Source organism: Hemiscyllium ocellatum, chromosome 13 (genome assembly GCF_020745735.1).
Source record: "Hemiscyllium ocellatum isolate sHemOce1 chromosome 13, sHemOce1.pat.X.cur, whole genome shotgun sequence".
Lineage (NCBI taxonomy): Eukaryota > Metazoa > Chordata > Chondrichthyes > Orectolobiformes > Hemiscylliidae > Hemiscyllium > Hemiscyllium ocellatum.
The window spans coordinates 72,302,408-72,324,044 of NC_083413.1; the positions used below are offsets into that span (position 1 = coordinate 72,302,408).

At 41.3% G+C, this 21,637-nt stretch overlaps 1 protein-coding gene across 1 annotated transcript in view; it reads right to left on the reverse strand.

Moving 5' to 3' along the window:
• Positions 1 to 21,320, reverse strand: part of LOC132821357 (rho guanine nucleotide exchange factor 4-like) — a 57,809-nt gene extending 36,489 nt beyond the window's left edge. The window contains exons 1-5 of the mRNA XM_060833939.1: positions 21,255 to 21,320; positions 19,682 to 19,744; positions 8,712 to 8,963; positions 8,213 to 8,392; positions 877 to 1,056 (exon numbers count right to left, since the gene is read on the reverse strand). Coding sequence (XP_060689922.1) covers positions 877 to 1,056; positions 8,213 to 8,392; positions 8,712 to 8,963; positions 19,682 to 19,744; positions 21,255 to 21,320 — 741 coding nt within the window. The remainder of the gene's footprint in view (positions 1 to 876; positions 1,057 to 8,212; positions 8,393 to 8,711; positions 8,964 to 19,681; positions 19,745 to 21,254) is intronic.
• Between the last annotated feature and the right edge of the window lie 317 nt (positions 21,321 to 21,637).

Below are 21,637 nucleotides of genomic sequence, written 5' to 3' on the forward strand. Positions count from 1 at the left end.
CAAGTGTTATGGCAATAAGAAGGAGGAAACAGTAGTTGAGGATTATCTGATTAGCCATGATCCCTTTGAACGGCAGAGCAGACTCAATGGGGTAAATGGCCTACATTTGCTCCTATGTCTTATGGTTTTAGACAAATAATTATGGGGAAGTTAGTCAGCACTTATATAGATAAGATAAAGCTTATCAGTTTCAGGTCGATGACCTTTCTTCAAAACTGGCAAAAGCAGAGGTGTGTTTATTGAGTTTTAAGCACGGTGCATTGCCAAGAAAAGTGGGCATGTGAAGAAAGAACAAAAAGCGATAGTGTTGAAAAGGGACGTGATTAGATAGCAAGGGGGCTAAGGCTACAAGCAAAAGGGGTTGGTGATGGGAAAAGTAAAGGAACAAATTTAGTTTGAAAGCAAATGTGTATAGCTGCAGGTACATTATTCAGTCCAAAGAAAATTGGGAGCAATGGTTATAACGTGAGATTGTTGAACTTACTATTTGGTTTAGAACACACAAGATTTTTCCCTGGCACCATTTGTCAGCTTTTGTCATTTAAAATCACTCCTCACTGATCTCCTCTTTCTCATTCTCCTCTCGACCTCACTTTCCCTGTATTTGTTTCAGGTCAGATGATCAGAGGGAGATCTGACCTCTAACCTCTCTGCTGAAAGATGCTGCTGAATATTTCTAGCACTTTTTATGTATATTTCAGTAATTGCTGGCTTTGCTGTTGCCCAACTCATTTTGTTTCGCTTCACATTTTGATGTTTTCCCAATGAGTTAAGGCTGCTCTTGACCACTGTTGAAAATTACACTGGTCAAATTCAGGCTCCTCTGAGCAATTTACATTGGTCAAAATTAGATTTATATAGCTCACCACCACTCACTTGGTCAAGGAAACAAGAGCCAAACTCACTCAAATGTGGTTTGTTTGGCTTGTAACGCCATTCCAGTTCCTGAAGCAATTTCTTGTGCGTTTTGTAGATATCCACAATGTTGGAAAAGAGCGTTTTCAGTCGGGCGTGAGGGAACAAATCCTTTGCTTTCTGACACTGTTTATAGTAACCCTAGTGGAGAGGCAGAAACAAAAAAAAAATGGTAAGCAGGAATGTGAACAGGATCTGCATGTAACAGAGGGAGAGAGAAGGGCAAAGGGAGTCTTACCAGCTAGCTCCACGAGGAAAAAAATAGAAGTAAAATAAATACAGTAAAACTGGGAAATGAAAGTACTGGTCATACTGGAGCTTTATTTTCAGATTTTCAGACCAGTATGTGTCAGTTCCACATTTTCACTCGGTCTATTTCATGCTCTAGATAGGGATTCAATTGTTCACCGAGCCCCACTCCACTTTTTGCTCCATTTCCCAGAGTTCCTGATCTCCTCCCATCTCTGCCTCTCATTCATGATAATCTCTCCCATCCCTGAGTTATTTGCCTTCTCCCTCTGATCACCTGACCTGCGTGTGTATTGTTAAAATGAGCTACCAATATTTATTGACCTAAATTGGCAGTTGTGATCACCTAACCAGTTTAATAAAAAAACCTACATGGAATGTTAAATTGGAATTGCACTTTAATTAAGAGCCAACAAACTTGAGACATCAAGAAATTTGACAGTTTTCTACCATTGTTTGCAAGACAAAATATTCTTGCTATCTTATTTCTCCCACTTTTGTAATGTTAATTTACTTAACTTTGTAATTAAATTTCACCTACATGTTAATTTTTCCATCTTTATTGAATTACATGTTTTGCAAGTAAAAAATGAGGTCTGCAGATGCTGGAGATCACAGCTGCAAATGTGTTGCTGGTCAAAGCACAGCAGGCCAGGCAGCATCTCAGGAATAGAGAATTCGACGTTTCGAGCATAAGCCCTTCATCAGGAATGAGAGAGAGTAGCCAAGCAGGCTAAGATAAAAGGTAGGGAGGAGGGACTAGGGGGAGGGGCGATGGAGGTGGGATAGGTGGAAGGAGGTCAAGGCGAGGGTGATAGGCCGGAGTGGGGTAGGGGCGGAGAGGTCAGGAAGAGGATTGCAGGTTAGGAGGGCGGTGCTGAGTTGAGGGAACCGACTGAGAGGTTAGGAGGGCGGTGCTGAGTTGAGGGAACCGACTGAGAGGTTAGGAGGGCGGTGCTGAGTTGAGGGAACCGACTGAGAGGTTAGGAGGCCGGTGCTGAGTTGAGGAACTCAGCACCGCCCTCCTAACCTGCAATCCTCTTCCTGACCTCTCCGCCCCCACCCCACTCCGGCCTATCACCCTCACCTTGACCTCCTTCCACCTATCCCACCTCCATCGCCCCTCCCCCAAGTCCCTCCTCCCTACCTTTTATCTTAGCCTGCTTGGCTACTCTCTCTCATTCCTGATGAAGGGCTTTTGCTCGAAACGTCGAATTCTCTATTCCTGAGATGCTGCCTGGCCTGCTGTGCTTTGACCAGCAACACATTTGCAGTACGTGTTTTGCAAGGTAAGTGAAGCTACCTCCTTGCTGTCTTTTGGTGGTTTGTTGGTGCAATGAAATTGTCATCCAATGAGTAACTCAGGCTAATAGTCAGGGCAACATATGTTCAAATCTCATCATGGTAGCTGGTGGAATTTCAATTCAATAAATAAATCTGGTATTAAATATTAGTCTCAGTAATGGTGACCATGAAACAATTGGTATTAAATCCCATTAGTTTCAATCATTCTCTCCAGAGGAGAAGATCTGTAATGCTTATCTGATCTTCCCTACATGGCCCTCCAGATCCAGAACACTGTTTGATTTAGTTGGGGCTGGGTGGGTATGTCTGGTACTTGAAGCATAAAAGGAGACCCAGATGGGAGAAGTGGAGGAGCCTCAGCCTTTGGTGTTGGCTAACTGGTACAAGGCTCTTCCTGCATTTATCAATGAATGAAGATGCTGTAGATTGGATGAATAAACTGATCATAGTACCTCAGAACTATTCAAGTGGCAAGGTTTTTTTTTCAATCATGTGATGAGAGGATTGCTGCTTAGATCAGTATTTATTGCTCATCCTTAACTGCTCTTTAAGTAATTTAAGAGTCAACCACATTGCTGTGGGTCTAGAGTCTTATGTAGGACAGACAAGGCAAGGCTGGCAGTTTCCCTAGCTAAAAGACATTAGTGAACCAGATTTTATTTCCTCCCAACAATGGTCATCGGTGGATTGTTAATTCCTGATTTTAATTGGATTTAAATTCCATGAGCTGCCTTGGCAGGTCTCCAGATTAACAGTCTTGTGATAATACCACTAGGCGATGCCCTCCCCATTTGAATAAATAGGAACATAGTGGTAGTTGAAGAAAGAATAATTAGGGTGATTGCCACAGTTCTCTGAGACTGAGAGTAAGTGCTCAGGTCGCTATGTTGCCTGCAACATACCAGCCTTCACGACAGTCTGCTCTGGGCAAGAGGGTAACTGCAGTTGGAACAGAAGGATCCACAAGGGTAGATCTAGGAAAGAGGTTCTGTTGAGGGTGTTTGAGCAGTGAGGCACTACGTTAAAATGCAGAAACCCAATGGTTATAATCTTTGGATTACACCTGAACCATGAGCAAATTGGAAGTGGGCAAATAGAGAGCAGAAAATTAAACACACAGTTCAAAGATTGTTTTGACAGAAAAGTGTTTTGATTCATTGAATTGGCCGCAGAACTGGGTAAAGTGAGAACTGTACCATTAAGATGGTTTTTCCTGAACCTTACTGTGGCCAGTTTTCTAGTGAATCATATAACAAGGGCTGTAGAGAGAGGTTCAAACTAAACAATGGGCTAAGGGGTCAAATTTCTGAAGACATAATAGATTATGTCAAGAAAATAAGATAAGGTAGCAACAAGGAACAGGATGACCAACCATATTGTGTTAGCAAGAGATCAGGCATACCAAGCTAAGACAGCACTAGCAGATAAAGCTGGAGGCTACAACAGTAGTGAAAAAGGCAGAATGAAAATCTCTGTAGCTGAAAGCAAACTGATGAATTGACAGAACAAATAAGAAATAAATATTAAAGATCTGATAGCATAACAGTGCTAAGAATTGAAAATGATGAAAAAGGGAATTGAATATCTAAGGAACATAACTTTTAGGAAGGGCTGGAAACTCAAAATATGAGGCTGTCACTTTGTTAATTAAGAATGTGATTTATACAATAGGGAGAGATTCTTAATTCCGGAGATAAAAATTTAGAACTACATTGAATAGAGATAAGGAAGAGTAAAGATAATAATTCATCGGCAGAAGTGGTTTATAAGTTTCCTAAGAGTAAGCACATTTTAGCATGGTGTACACAGGAACAAATCATGAAGGCTGTGATATAAACGCACTGTGATTATAGTAAATGATATTAATCTGTCTAGAGATAGGGAAAATCTGATTGGTAAAAGTAGCCTGAATGATAAATTTATAGTGCTTTCTGGTCAGTTTCTTAGAGAAATATGTTCTAAATCAAAGTAGACAGAACTGGATCTGATAGTGTACAATGAAACAGAATAATCTTGGAGTGAAGGAACCCTGTGTCAGATTAAAATTTACTTTCAGTTGTGGGGAGTTATGAATTGATCCAGGACTACTGGTGTGAACTTAAGTACAGACAATTTCAAGGGCATGGAAATATGGCCGGCTAAACTGACCTGGGAAATTAGATAATGACATAGATCAGTAGAGATACAGTGGCAGACAGAGTGAGTTCCTTCATTATACTCAGAAAATATGCATTTCCAGTGGCCAAAAAAAGTGTCTAAGGGAAGAATCCACCACTTGTGGGCTAAGGAAGACAAAAAATACATTATTTTGTAAACATGAATTAGCATTCACAAGATTGTACAGAATATAAAGAACAGCAAATAATGACTAATAATAAGGATGGATAAATTAGAGTTTGTGAGAAAGCTAATTAGAAATATAAAATCACAGTAAGAGTTCCAACCAGAATGAAGGAAAGAGAACGTGATCTAGAATGTTAAAATAGGGAGCTAATAATAGAAAATAAAGGAATGGCACATTGATTGAATAGACATGTTAGATCTGACTTCATTGTGGAGGATATAAGTAGCATCACAGAAACAATTGTAAATTAGCAGTGAAAGGGAGGAAGGAACATAAAACAATGACAATTAATTACCAGGCACAGGGTACTGAGAAAATTATGATAACTAAAAGTTGACAAGCCCCAGGTCCTAATGGACCTTTGTTTAGGCTGCACAGATGATAAATGGATTGATTTTAATTCTCCGAAAGATCCCAGATTCTGAAAAGGGTCCATCAGATTTGAAAACAGAACACCTTTAATTTTAAGAAATGAGGGAGACCACAAGATAGAAACTGCAGACCGGTTAACTTCACATTGGGCATTGGAAAAATACTGGAATCTCTTAGTAAGGAAGTTGTGGGAGGGTACTTAGACAATCGCAATGTATTCTGGCAGAGTCGTCATAGCTTGTGAAAGGCAAATCATGGTTTGACTCATTGATTGGAGTTCTTTGAAATAACAGACATCATGGAAAGAGGGGAACATGTGGATATGCCAGATTAAGATTTATAAAAGAGTATTTGGCAAAGTATGACATCAAAGATTGCTATACAAAATAAGAGCTCATCCTGGAGGGGGTAGACTTTAATATAGGTAGAGGAAATAACATGATTAATTGGGTCATTTTCAGGTTGGTACCATGCAATCAGATCAGCTTTGATCTGATGACATAGCAGAACAGGCTCAAGGAGCCAAATGGTCAAATACTTCTAATATATTCAAAGTTTGTGAGAAGATTTGTAGCTCGGGTCCTCATTGTTGTGGTTCTGTTCGCCGAACTGGGAGTTTTTCTTGCAAACGTTTCGTCCCCTTTCTAGGTGACATCTTCAGTGCTTGGGAGCCTCCTGTGAAGCACTTCTGTGCTGACTCCTCCGGCATTTATGCTGGTTTGAATCTGCTGCTTCCGGTTGTCAGTAGCTGTCCGCTGCAGTGGCTGGTATATAGGGTCTATGTCGATGTGTCTGTTGATCGAATTCGTGGATGAATGCCATGCTTCTAGGAATTCCCTAGCTGTTCTCTGTTTGGCCTGTCCTATAATGGTGGTGTTGTCCCAATCGAATTCATGTTGTTTGTCATCTGAGTGTATGGCTACTAGGAATGAAACCGGAAAGCAACAACACCCCCAGATTCTATGGACTACCTAAAGTACACAAACCAGACATCCCACTCAGACCCATTGTATCACTACCAGGAACACCAACACACAAACTGGCTAAAGAGCTACAATAGAAACTGAAACACCTGGTTAGCGGATCCAGACATTCTATACAGTTAACACAAGAATTTTTGGACAGCATTAGAAATATACACATAGACAAGGAAGAAACCATGGTCTCATTCGATGTAACGGCACTGTTCGCTTCTATTGACAAAACCCTAGCCAGAGAAACAATACCCAACTTGCTGGACATACATAACAGACAACAGGACGCTGAACCTATCAATAAAGATGGCATACTTAAACTACCAGACCTGTGCCTCACAACACACTTCACATTCAACAACCAGATATATGAACAAGTTAACGGAACACCCATGGGCTCACCGATCTCTGGACTGATAGCAGAAGCAGTTATGCAAAGGTTAGAAAAAACAGTTTTACCGCAACTACAACCCAAACTATGGATCAGATACGTGGACGACACCTTTGTAATCATTAAAAACACAGACATAGAGAACACACACCGGATCATCAATGCCACTTTCACAGGAATCCGATTCACGAGAGAGGAAGAAAAGGACAACCAGCTCCCATTCCTGGACGTGATGGTACAAAGAACACCGAATGGAGAATTCACCACGAAGGTATACAGAAAAGCCACACACACAGACCAAGTCCTGAACTATGAAAGCAACCACCCCAACACACACAAACAAAGTTACATCAGGAGATTATTCAAAAGGGCCACAACACACTGCAGCACACCTGAACTACAAAAAGAGGAAGAAGAACACCTATACAAGGTATTCAACAAAAACGGATACCCACGCAATTTCATTAACAGATGCCTCAGGGAAAGACAATGAAATGAGGACATGCCACAACCCAAAGGACTGGCCACACTCCCATACATCAGGAGCATTTCTGAACTGACAGCCAGACTGCTGCGACCACTAGGACTCATAACAGCACATAAACCAACAGCCACTCTCAGACAACAACTCACCAGGACAAAGGACCCGATACCCAGCATGAGCAAAACCAACATGGTTTACAAAATCCCATGCAAGGATTGCACAAAACACTACATAGGGCAAACAGGAAGACAGCTAACAACCCGCATCCATGAACACCAACTGGCCACGAAACGACACGACCAGCTATCCCTAGTAGCCATACACTCAGATGACAAACAACATGAATTTGATTGGGACAACACCACCATTATAGGACAGGCCAAACAGAGAACAGCTAGGGAATTCCTAGAAGCATGGCACTCATCCACGAATTTGATCAACAGACACATCGACATAGACCCTATATACCAGCCACTGCAGCGGACAGCTACTGACAACCAGAAGCGGCAGATTCAAACCAGTATAAATGCCGGAGGAATCAGCACAGAAGCACTTCACAGGAGGCTCCCAAGCACTAAAGATGTCACCTAGAAAGGGGACGAAACATTTGCAAGAAAAATGCCCAGCTCGGCGAACAGAACCACAACTTCTAATATATTCTGATATGTTCCTGTATACGTTTATGTTGCTCGCAAATGCACAGGCTTCTGAAACTGCTTCCCTTGCTTTCAAATTTGAAGATAGTTTGGAGAAGTTAGAGTTTAACTTGGAGAAGGGAAGACTGAGCAAAAAATGATGGACAGACTAGAAGCCATTCTGACTTGAGAAAGGATTGAAAACAAAAGGGCACTGATTTAAACTGACTGGTGAAAGAAGCAGAAGCAAGATGAGGAAAAGCTTCATCAGTCAGTGATGGCCATGGTCTGCACTACACTGCCTGAGAGTGGGGTAATGGTGGGCTCAGTCAGTGCATTCCAAAGGAATTTAGACTGTTATTTGAAAAGGAAGAATTTGCATGTTTATGGGAAGAACTGGGCAATTGGCGCTCAGTAAAATATTCATTCAGAGAGTGGCTCAGACACAATGATCTCCTTCTACATGAACAATTCTGTGATCTGACATTCTATACAACTGAACTGCACTGATTCGCGTTATTTCTTTTGTCATCCACGGCATACCTCATAAATATCGCGTAGGTTTTTAACATAGTCCCGTTCTGAATTTAAGATCTCCTGGACGATATTGCCTCTCTTCCTCTCCTGTGCTGTGAGCTTGGCCTGTATAGGTAGTGGCGGTGGTGGCGCTTCTTCTGCGGTCACATCCAAGAATTCAATCATTCCCCGCTCGTTACTATCTAGCTTCAGGAACAGAAACAAAAGCTACTATAAATGCCTTGGGTAAGCACAATTCCATTATCAAAAGCTCCAGCCAGCAAGAGGTGAAAGATGCAATTCCAATTGCAGTTGTCAAATTATAAAAGTTATTACCAAAATCAAGGAGTGGTTCCTCTAAAGCTGTCTTCATTAAATATTCCATATTAGCTTTCAAGTGGTGACTGTAATGTGATCACCCTCTCATACTCTGAGCAATAACTAAGCAATGCTGAGAAAATATTGTGTTCAAATTAAATGACAATGTGTTGTCATTGTTAGCTTTGAATTATCATCTGTACATTACCTCAAAGATTTCACTTAATCCGTGAATTATTTTGTTGCCATGGCGCATGGCACGGTGCTTTTTCATTACGGTGGCCTCTTTCTCTTCTAATATTGACAAGGATGCGAGCATTTCAGAGATGATTAGGTCATTGTGTGACTCGACAGGATCTTTTGATGTTTCCAGGATGAGAGTTTCAGGTTTTGATATTGATTGAGTGCTCTGGTCAATACTTTCATCCTCGGTTTCAGCTGTATCTTCCTTTTGCCCATACTGCAAGAACAGAAATAAAGGCTTCCTTAAATAAGTACATATAAGGAACCAAAGATCACAAAGGATTGTAAGCATCTCTCTCTCTCAATGCTTAGGGATGACCACTCCATGGTTGTAGGGTAAGATGCAGAGCCGGGTGTCAAAGGACTACCAAAGGTGTTGAAACTGTGCTATTGGATTTATCTACACCACTCTCTCTACTTGTTTTTTATAATTTATTCATGGGATTGGGATATCGCTGGTTAGGCCAGCGTTTATGATCAATTTCAAATAACTCATAATGCAGTTAAAAGTCAACCACTTGGCTGTGGGTCTAGAGTCACATGTAGGCTAGGCCAGGTAAGGATGGCAGTTTCCTTACCTAAAGGGCAGTAGTCATAAAGTCATAGAGATGTACAGCATGGAAACAGACCCTTCAGTCCAACCTGTCCATGCCAACCAGATATCCTAACCCAATCTAGTCCCACCTGCCAGCACCTGGCCCATATCCCTCCAAACCCTTCCTATTCATATACCCATCCACATACCTTTTAAATGTTGCAATTATACTAGCCATCACCACTTCCTCTGGCAACTCATTCCATACATGTACCACCCTCTGTGTGAAAACGTTGCATCTTAGGTCTCTTTTATATCTTTCCCCTCTCACTCGAAACCTATGCCCTCTAGTTCTAGACTCCACCACCCCAGGGAAAGGACTTTGTCTATTTACCCTATCCATGCCCCTCATCATTTTGTAAACCTCTATAAGGTCACCCCTCAGCCTCCGACTCTCCAGGGAAAACAACCCTAGCCTAATCAACCTTTCCCTATACCTCAAATCCTCCAACCCTGGCAACATCCTTGTAAATCTTTTCTGAACCCTTTCAAGTTTCACAACATCTTTCCGATAGGAAGGAGACCAGAATTGCATGCAACATTCCAAAAGTGGCCTAACCAATGTCCTGTACAGCTGCAACATGACCTCCCAACTCCTGTACTCAATACTCTGACCAATAAAGGAAAGCATACCAAATGCCTTCTTCACTATCCTATCTACCTGCAATTTACTTTCAAGGAGCTATGAACCTGCACTCCAAGATCTCTTTGTTTAGCAACACTTCCTACGACCTTACCATTAAGTGTATAAGTCCTGCTAAGATTTGCTTTCCCAAAATGCAGTACCTCGCATTTATCTGAATTAAACTCCATCTGCCACATCTCAGCCCATTGGCCCATCTGATCAAGATCACATTGTAATCTAAGGTGACCTTTTTCGCTGTCCACTACACCTCTGATTTTGGTGCCATCTGCAAACTTACTAACTATACCTCTTATGCTCACATCCAAATCATTTATATAAATGATGAAAAGTAGTGGACCCAGCACCGATCCTTGCGGCACACCACTGGTCATAGGCCTCCAGTCTGAAAAACAACACTCCACTATCACCTTTTAGTCTTCAACCTTTGAGCCAGTTCTATATCCAAGTGGTGAGTTCTCCCTGTATTCTGTGAGATTTAACCTTGCTCACCAGTCACCCATGGGGAACCTTGTCGAACACCTTACTGAAGTCCATATTGATCACATCTACCGCTCTGTCCTCATCAATCCTCTTTGTCACTTCTTCAAAAAACTCAATCAAGTTTGTAAGACATGATTTCCCATGCACAAAGCCATGTTGACTATCCCTAATCAGTCCTTGCCTGATGTGTCTGCATGGGTTTCCTCCGGGTGCTCCGGTTTCCTCCCACAGTCACAAAGATGTGTGGGTCAGGTGAATTGGCCATTCTAAATTGCCCGTAGTGTTAGGTAAGGGGTAAATGTAGGGGTATGGGTGGGTTGCGCTTCGGCGGGTCAGTGTGGACTTGTTGGGCCGAAGGGCCTGTTTCCACACTGTAAGTAATCTAATCTGATGTACACCCTGTACCTCAGGATTCCCTCCAACAACTTGCCCAGCACCAGCATCAGGCTCAATGGTCTCTAGTTCCCTGGCTTGTCCTTACCACCCTTCTTAAACAGCGGCACCACGTTAGCCAACCTCCAGTCTTCCGGCACCTCACCTGTGACTATTGATGATACAAATATCTCAGTTAGAGGCCCACCAATCACTTCCCTAGCTTCCCAAAGAGGTCTAGGGTACACCTGATCAGGTCCTGGGAATTTATCCACTTTTGTGCATTTCAAGACATCCAGCACTTCCTCCTCTGTAATATGGACATATTTCAAGATGGCATCATCTATTTCCCTACATTCTATATCTTCCATGTCCTTTTCCACAGTAAATATTGATGCAAAATATTCGTTTAGTATCTGCCCCATCTCTTGCGACTCCACACAAAGGCTGCCTGCCCTTACTGTTTGACTCGCCTTTGTTCTCTCCCTAGTTACCCTTTTGTCAATGTATTTGTAAAATCTCTTTGGATTCTCCTTAACTCTATTTGCCAAAGCTATCTCATGACCTCTTTTTGCCCTCCTGATTGCTCTCTTAAGTATACTCCTACTGTCTTTATATTCTTCTAAGCATTCACTTGATCTATCCTGTCTGTACCTGACATATGCTTCCCTCTTTTTCTTAACCCTCAATTTCTTTAGTCAACCAGAATTCCCTATACCTATTTCCTTTCATCCTAACAGGAATATGCTTTCTCTGGACTCTCATTATCTCATTTCTGAAGGCTTCCCATTTTCCAGCCGTTCCTTTACCTGCAAACATCCGCGTCCAATCAGCTTTCAAAAGTTCTTGCCTAATACCATCAAAATTGGCCTTTCTCCAATTTAGAACTTCAACTTTTTCATCTGGTCTGTCCTTTTCTATTACTATTTTAAAACTAACAGAATTGTGGTCACTGGCCCCAAGGTACTGCCCCACTGACACCTCAGTCAGCTGTTCTGCCTTTTTACCCAAGAATAAGTCAAGTCTTTCATCTTCTCTAGCAGGTACATCCACATACTGAATCAGAAAATTTTCTTGAACACACATAACAATTTCCTCTCCATCTAAACCCTTAACATAGACTGGGACTGTCATAGTGTTTGGAATGTTAAAATCCCCTACCATAATCACCCTATTATTCTTACAGATAACTGAGATCTCCTTACAAATTTGTTTCTCAATTTCCCTCGGACTATTAGGGGGTCTATGATACAATCCCAATCAGGTAATCATACCTTTCTTATTTCTCAGTTTCATCCAAATAACTTCCCTAGGTGTATTTCTGGGACTATCCTCCCTCAGCACAGCTGTAATGCTAAACCTTATCAGAAACTCCACTCCCCCTCCCCCTCCCTTTCTATCCTTCCTGTAGCATTTGTATCCTGGAACATTAAGCTGCCAGTCCCGTCTGTCCCTGAGCCACATTCCTGTAATTCCTATGATATCCCAGTCCCATGTTGCTAACCATGCCCTGAGTTCATCTGCCTTCCCTGTTAGGCCTCTTGCATTGAACTAAATGCACTTTAATTTATCAGTCCAATCTCGTTCTTTGCTTTGTCCCTGCCTGCCCTTACTGTTTGACTCGCCTTTGTTCTCAACTGTACCAGTCTCAGGTTGAAATCTTTGCTATCGCCCTGGGTTGCACCCCCCACCTTACTAATTTAAATCCTCCCAAGCAGCTCTCGCAAATTTCCCTCCCAGCATATTCATCTCCTTCTAATTTAGGTGCAGTTCGTTCTTCTTGTACAGGTCATTTCTACCCCAAAACAGCTTCCAATGATCCAAAAATGTGAATCCCTTTCCCGTACACCAGCTCCTCAGCCATGCATTCATCTGCCCTATCCTCCTGTTCCTGCCCTCAGTAGCTCGTAGCACTAGGGACAATCCAGATATTACTACTCTCGAGGAACCTCCTTTTTAAATTCCTGCCTAACTCTCTGTAATGTCCCTTCAGAATCTTAACCTGTTCCCTTCCCATATCATTGGTTCCAATGTGGACAATGACCTCTTGCTTTCCCCTCTCCCCCTTGAAAACATTCTGCATCCTCTCTGAGACGTCCTTGTTCGTGGCACAAGGGATGCAACACACCATTCTGATTTTTCGCTTCTGGCCACAAAAACATCAATTGCTTGGAACCCAACATACCTCTCATTACATTAGAGCTAGTCTCAATACCAGAAACTTGGCTGTTTATGCTATGTACCCCTGAGTGTCCATCACCCTCTACATTTTCCAAAGTAGTATACTTGTTTGAAATGTGGATAGCCACAGAAGACACCTGCACTACCTGCCTATCTCTCTTACTTTTCCTGTAGTTAACCCATCTATGTGACTGTACCTAGACTTTCCCCCTTCCTATAACTGCCATCCATCACATCCCCTTGCTCTTGTTAATTTCTCATTGCCTCCAACTGCCTCTCCAACCAATCTATTCGATCTGATAGGATTCACAACCAATGGCATTTATTGCAGATATAATCCTCAGTAACCCTTAAACTCTCCCTAAACTCCCACATCCGACAAGAAGAGCGTATCACGCTACTGAAGGCCATCTTTGCTTCTTTCAATCTGCAGACCCAGAACATAGCACTGTCTTATTCCTCTACAAAACACTGGCCCAGGTTAAATTAATATTTATGGATTATATTTTAAATTTAATCAAGAGACATAAATCAATAAAACATATAATCAAGAAAGAACCCACTCTACTCACTATTGCAGACTTATCTTAAGGCCATGCTTAAAATCCATTTATCTGCTTCTGTGCTGTGACCTTTCCCAAACAGGTCCCTCCAAGATTAGCTGTGAATTTCACTTTTTTAATTTTCCCTAATGCACTCTGATGTCCAGCAATACATGAATTCAAACAGTAAAGGCAGTAACTGTGCAGGTTAACTGTGGTGTCAGTTTCTTTCTTTCTCTCTCTCTCTCCTGCACTGACCTCACCTTGTGCTTCCTTTGTCTGTTCCTCTCCCTTTTAAAAGTGCTGTTGTTTTGACTTTTTTTTTCTCCAAATTCCAAAACAATGCAACAGCATATGAATTGCTGCTCCTGGTATTTGAGAAAATCACCTCCATAAAGGAGCAGCTGTTACAACCAGAAAATTTTCCCATCCTCCATCTTGGATTACCCAGAATCCTTCTAGTGAACCAGATGTGCTTTTCCAACAATCGTTTCATGGTTATTATTAAATTCTTTAATTCCAGATTTGATATTGAATTCAAATTCCACCATCTGCTATGGCTGGATTTGAACCTGTGTCCCAGAACAAGACCTGGATCTCCAGATTAATAGTCTATTGGTAGTAGCACCACAAGGCCATCCCTAGCCACAGGAACAGCGTAGCAGCTTGGTGATGCATTTGTGGGATTTCTGGGGAGCTTGCCTGTGGGGTTAGAGTTATTCACATTTGCATGGGAGCATTCCAATCTCTGATTCCAGACAGGTCAAATATGGAGGGGTGAAATAATTAGTGAGGTCCAATGCAAGCTGAAAAGAAAGTTCATTTGGCTACAAGGGGTGGCATGGTGGCTCAGTGGCTAGCACCTGCTGCCTGTCAGCGCCAGGGACCTGGGTTCACTTCCACCCTCAGGCGACTGTCTGGGTGAAGTTTGCATGTTCTCACTGGGTCTGCATGTGGTTCCAGGTGCTCTGGTTTCCTCCCAAGATGTGCAGATTGGGTGGATTGTCCATGCTAAATTGCTGATATGGTTTAGAGCTGTCCAGGTTAGGTGTATGGGAAATGCAGGGTTACAGGGATAGTGTGGAGGGAAGGGACTGGGTCGGTGTGGACCTGTTGGGCCAAATGGCTTGTTCTGAAAGTGTAGGAATCCTCAGGAAGGAAGCACTATTCCAGGTCCAAAAAATAGTGCTGTAAAGGTGTTAACCTTTCTTTTAAAGCAGTCATTGTGTCTATTCAGCTTTCTAGTTTTCTCGAAGCTTAGGAAACACAGCCATCAAGGTTTAAACGTGGAACAAGGGTGAAATATGAAGGTCAGAGCTTGATTTTAATATTTAAATGGCCTATTTCCTTCCTGGGAGTGAGTTGATCAATCACCCCAACCTCCTCTATTTAATTGAAATGCATGGGAAGGATGGGTCTGAGATTGTAAGCATTTTACTAGTCCATCTGATCAAGTTGTTGAAATGACAAAACCTTTATTTAGAGTAGATTAGATTACTTACAGTGTGGAAACAGGCCCTTCGGCCCAACAAGTCCGCACCGACCCGCCGAAGCGCAACCACCCATACCCCTACATTTTTCCCTTACCTAACACTACGGGCAATTTAGCATGGCCAATTCACCTGACCCGCACATCTTTTGACTGTGGGAGGAAACTGGAGCAAACCCACGCAGACACGGGGAGAACGTGCAAACTCCACACAGTCAGTCGCCTGAGTCGGGAATTGAACCCGGGTCTCAGGCGCTGTGAGACAGCAGTGCTAACCACTGTGCCACCGTGCCGCCCACGAAACCTCTTACACCAGGTCAATTCTTCTTTATTTCTTCTTTAATTATGCACTGTTCCTCATATTTTCCTCAAATATCTATTACAAGTGTAGTCAGGGACCAGGACAGGGTCAAAACTGGGCTCAACATCTGGGGCCCAGGGTTCAGGTTCAATATTTTAATTAAATAAAGGCAATTACAATGGAATGAAGATAGAGTTGGCTGAAATGAACTGGCTGAAAACTTGAGCAGGAATGGCAGTAAGCAAAAAGTGGCAGACATTTAAGGAGATAATCATGACTGCCAGCTAAAATACATCTCAGTCAGGAGGAAAGATTATGAGAGGGATAAACCTAGCATGGCCAACTAAGGAAGTTAAACAGAATGTTAAATTGAAAGGTAAAGCATATAAAGAGGCCAAAGTCAGTGGTAGCCCTGAAAACTAGGATCAATTCAGAATTCAGCAATCAAGGACTAAAAAGAGGATGAGGAGAAACCAGCAATAAATATGAAAACAAACAAGAAGAGCTTATTTAAACAGATATAAAAAGGAAGAGTGAGGTCAAAGTAAACATTGGCCCTTTACAAAATGAATCTGAGGATAAAGTTATGGGGCACAAGGAGATGGCAGAGGAGTTGAACAGATATTTTTCTTCAGTCTTTATGGTGGAAGAAACTTTGAATGTCCCATTAATACTGAAGAATCCAGCAAGGATTTAAGTGTCATCATCATCACGAAAGAAGAGGTATGAGTCAAACTAATGGGGGCTAAAGGCAAGTAAATCCCCTAACCCTGATGGCTTGCAGCTTAAAAATGTGTTGCTGCTGACCTGCTGCGCTTTTCCAGCAACACATTTTTAAACCCTAATCTCCAGCATCTGCAGTCCTCACTTTCTCCCGATGGCTTGCATCCTAGAATCCTGAAAGAGTAGCTAAAGGGATAGTGTATGCATTATCATAATTTTGCAAAAATCCTTGATTCTGGAGAAGTACCAGAGGTTTGGAAAAGCACTCATGTGACACCTCTATTTCAGACAGGCATGTCGCTAGAAGTAGGTAACTATATGTTGATTAGCCTAACATCTATTGATGGAAAGGTATTGGAATCAATTATGGGAAAGTAATTGCAGAACATTTGAAAAATCATAATCTAATCAAGCAGAGACAACATGACTTCATGAAAGGAGCATCATGTCTGATTTATTAGAGGTTTTCAGGAAATCTGAACCAGAGTGGATAGAGGAGAGCCATGAAAGGTTAAGTCAATAAGAACCCATGGTGTTGGAGGCAGGATATTGGCATACGTAGAGAATTGGCTCATGGGCAGGAAACAGCAAGGGTGTAGGGGTGAGGGTTTTTTGCAGGTGGGGATCCACAGGGTTTATTGCTGGGATCACAAATGTTTCCAAGATATATAAAAGACTCTGGTGAAAGAAATGAATGCACTGAAGCTAAATTTGCAGCTGGCACCTAAATAAGTGGAAAGGCAGGTGTCTAGAGGCATACAAACTCTTTACGGAGAGATATTGATAGGATGAGTCAGTGAGCATAATTTTGGCAGATGAATTATAATGTGGGAAAATTTGAAGTTTTTATTATTTTTAACTGAACAACAGAATATTATCTCAATGGAGAAAAACTTCAGAAAGCTGCAATGCAGTGGGACTTGAAGATATTGTACATGGAACACAGAAATGTAACACACAAATGCAGCGAGTAATCAGGAAGCCTAATGGAATGTTGGCTCTTATTTCAAAGGGGTTGGAATATAAGCATATGGTAATCTTACTACAACAGTGCAAGGCCCTAGTGAGACCATACCTGTTTTTGTCCCCCTATTGAGGAAAGATATAATTTCATTGCATGCAGTTCAGAGGGGATTCACTAGAATTATCCCTGGTATGTAAGGATTATGTTATGAGTGAAGGCTAAACAAGGGGAATTTAGAAAAATGAGAGGTATGATCTCAATGAAATATATAAAATTTCTAAGGGACTTGACAGGGTAAATGCTGAGAGGATGTTTCCCCTCATGGCAAGACTCTCGGACCAGAGGGCATTTTCTCAGAATATAGAGGTGGCAATTTTTAGACTGAGATCAGGAGGGATTTCTTTTCTAAGGGTTGAGTCTTTGGGACTCTGCCAAAGTGAGATGAGGGGGTAGAGTTATAATGTATACTTAAGGCTGAGATAGATTCTTGATCTGTAGGGGAAATCAAGAGTCATAGAGAAACACAGGAAGGTGGATGTGATCAGCCATGATCCTATTGAAAGGTAGAACAGTCTTGAGGGGCCATTTCTGCTCCTGTTTCTGTTTCGTATGGTCTTATAACAAATCAACTATATCAGAAAGAATTTAGCATTAGCTGAGGCAGAAGATATTTTTAAAAATTGAAAATATTAAAGCAGGATTAACTTAGTAAATTTTAAAAATTGAGCCATTAGAAATCTCAAAAGTTTGATGCAACATGAGATGAAGTGAATGTCCTTGAATGAGAGCAATGAATGCAATGGAAACACAATGGCTTTGTGAGATCTCAGTCTTGAACACAGTTTCATTTGTCCCAAGACCTACAGACATTGGAAAACAAGCCCGTCATTTCTACGGCCCTTTGTTTCTTTATTCCCTCATAGGTTGAGGGTATTGGCAAATAGTAATTGCTGTTCATTGCTAACTGCCCCTTGAACTGAGTGACTTTCTTCAGAGGGCAGCTTAAGTTAATGCCATTGCTGTGGGTCTGGAGTCACAAGGAGGCTTCACCAGGTAAAGGTGGTAGAAATCTTTCCCTGAGGATATTAGTGAACCAGATGGGTTCATTCAATAATTGATGATAGTTTCATAGTTAACATCACTTAGACTAGCTTTTCTATTCCAGACTTACTAATTGAATTTTAATTCCACACAGGATTTGAACACCACCCTCCAGACCACCAGCCTGGGCCTATGAATTATTACAATTATCCTATTGCCACCCTTTGTGCAGGAGCAGCACTTCTTGGCTTTGCTTCTGAATGGCCTGGTTCTAACTTGAGGATTGTGTCTTCTTGATCTGAACTCTCCCGTTAGACCAAATAATTTCTCTGAAGCTATTCAAATATATCTTATAATTTTAATTTCATAATTTATAATTTGATTACTTCTGACCTTCTAAACTGAAGGGTATACATTTTGATTTTTTTTCTGATTAAACTACATTTTGCAATGTTTTTAAGCAAATGTTGATGTCAATCAAGGCATATATTTCAATATGATGAGTGAAAACCTTTGAGACCAAATCCACTTGCTGGTTCCATATCTCTACGTTCCAAAGATAAATATGCAGAAAATGTATCTATGTGACATTTGTTCTTTCTGCTTTATTGCTGGTAGGAAGGATGTTCCTAATGATTAGGGAGTCCAGGATGAGTCTAAGAATATGGGATAGGCCATTTAGGACTGAGAGTAGTGAGTCTGCAGAATTCTCTGCTGCAGAAAGCAGTCAAGGTAAAGAATTTGAATGTTTTCAAGAAGGAGTTAGATATAGTTCCTGGGGCTAAAGGTATCAAAAGGTAGGGGGAGAAAGTGGGAACTGGGTACTGAGTCAAACAGCCATGATCATCACTGAATGGTGCAGTAGACTCAAGGGGCCAAATGACTGACCCTTCTTCCTATTTTCTATGTTTATGTATTCTGCTCTGCTCTGCTCTGCTGCTGTGCTATGAGAAGCAACAGCTTGGGTAGTTCCTCTAGTAGTAATTAGTAACTTGAATTGTCTGAATTTTTATGTATACGTTTCCATGGTTACCATTTTAAGCAGAGAGCAATTCTATGGGTAATTACAATTAAAGCAATATTATATATCATACATGGTCGAGGGAGTCTGCTCACAAAAGTATCTCCAACATCCTCCCCTCCCAAAATTTTGTTCTATTGATAACAGATCAAAATGAATATTTTCCAATGAACGTAGAGATTTACCCAATAACAACACTTACCCATGCATTTATTATCAACCTGACACAGTTAAAAATGCTGCTCATTCTCTGTCGTAGTCAGAATGGATGTTATTTTCCATATTAGACTCCCAACTGTACATTTAGATGGCCAAATTGTTGGGATTAGGAAATCAGACTTAGTCAACATTGATATAAAACAGACCTGAACGGTCATTAGGGCTACATCAGTCAACATTTAACTTGGGTTACAGATGTGCAAAAGATGTCATAATGCATCACACAGACATTGATGTAGCAGTCACTTCTGTAATTTGCAGTACAATGGTCTATTAATTGCAAACCAACAACATCAGTTATAGTTATTTTCCTTCTCAATTGGACTGTGTTGTTTTTAAAACTATTATTATGTTTACTTACCTTGAGGCTCTCATTTTCTGGATTCCTTACTTCAGAGGGAATCGCCTGCTGCTCCTCTGCCTGCTTGGAAACAGAGAAAAACATGTTCAAACATTAAAGCATACTTTAACCTGTCTTCATGTTTCGTCACAAATTGTATGAAATATCAAATACTAGACTGGTAAGAGTAGAACACCAGAGCTCAGTGTCATATGGTGAGGCTCTAATGATGTCACAAACCCTGAGAGCGGTGTTTGCTAATTTTCCAGAGTTCTTCATATTTGAAGCATTTTTAAAATTTACTTGAATCTGTCTGGTGCAATTTTAACCAAAACAAAGAAATGGGAAACCTTTAGTTTAAGTGAAATGCAAACTTAATATTATTTGCTGACTTTAGTAAAGAGTAAATTTGGATGAGGTATCAAAACAACATTGCATCCAATCCCAACAGGTTTTTGATTGGTGAGATAAATTACTCTGTCTAAAGGAATAACTTTAAATTGGTATACTGTACATGGGGAATTCAATCTAATCTTGTGGATCTCCCAAGGCTGACGTTAAGATACTTTCATGCTCCACCTTGCTTCTCTAATATTGTTTCTTTGTTATTAACACATTTTGGGGTAGATAATTCTAAATTGGAAACATCAATAACTAAGGGTTTCAGATAACTGAATGATGATTGTAAACCACATGGTGTCTTAGAGAGTGTTACACTTTGTTTTCTGACTTCACAAAAATTTCAATTTACAGAAAACAGCACACAGATTAAACATAATACACTTTGGCTTGGCTCTAACATTACTGCCATCTTTCATGAAACGTTGCTCCATCTGATTTTCCAGCAATGCCTCATTGCTTTTCCCTTTTCTATTTTTAGTCAGTTTAAGTATCAATAAAACAGCAATAAAAATATTAACATTAAACTAACTTTATGTATTATGCTTCCATATTCATTCTATTAGCAGTGAAAGGAGGCTGCCAGACAAGCCAAACTCAACTCTATTCCCATCTCTAAGCTGTGTGAAGTACCAGTGGCTGTGCTATTGGCTGTATGAGTCAGATCAATCAGTTAAACCTCTTGATAAATGTTATATAGATGTTCTCTCTCCTCCTTAGGCAGCTGTGGTTGCTCAGGAGGTAGTCCCTGAGTATCTGAAAGCAGGAACTCAGAAGAGGAAGGTCAGAGTAAAGGAATGGATGGAAATGTGAGCTAGTGGGCCATGGTGACACCATCAGCTACTTGTTCATCACACTTAACAGCTGGATGTGTGAAGAGTGGGACAGTGGGGTAGCACAGTGGCACCATGGTTAGCACTGCTGCCTCACAGTGCCAGAGACTCGGGTTCAATTCCCGCCTCAGGCGACTAACTGTGTGGAGTTTGCACATTCTCCCTGTGTCTGTGGGGGGGTTTCCTCCCACAGTCCAAAAATGTGCAGGTTAGGTGAATTGACCATGCTAAATTGCCCACAGTATTAGGTGTAGGGGAATGGGTCTGGGTGGGTGGTGGGTCGGTGTGGACTAATTGGGCCGAAGGGACTGTTTCCACACTGTAAGTAATCTCATCAAAAAGCAAGAATATCATGTAATTACCTTCTTGTTATTTTTTTCTCTAAACCAAGTATTACTGCTGAGTGATGCCATCAGTTTCCTGGCCATGTATTATTAAATGCTAATCAGGATGCACTGAACAGCCTTTCCCTTAGGCCTTGTTGTTGTAATTAAATGATTCACTGGGAATAAGATTTCAAAGTTTCCTCTGAATGAGATAGAATTGTGATTTTGGTGATGGAGAGAGGTGAGAATTAGTAAAGCAGGAATAGGTGCTGCGTGATAGCACTATTGATGACACCTTCCAACAGTTTACTGATGATTGAGAGTACATTGATGGGCCAGTAATCAGCCTGCTTGGTTTTGTCCTGCTTTTTATGTACATGACATCTCTGGGCAATTTTCCACATTGTCAGATAGATGCC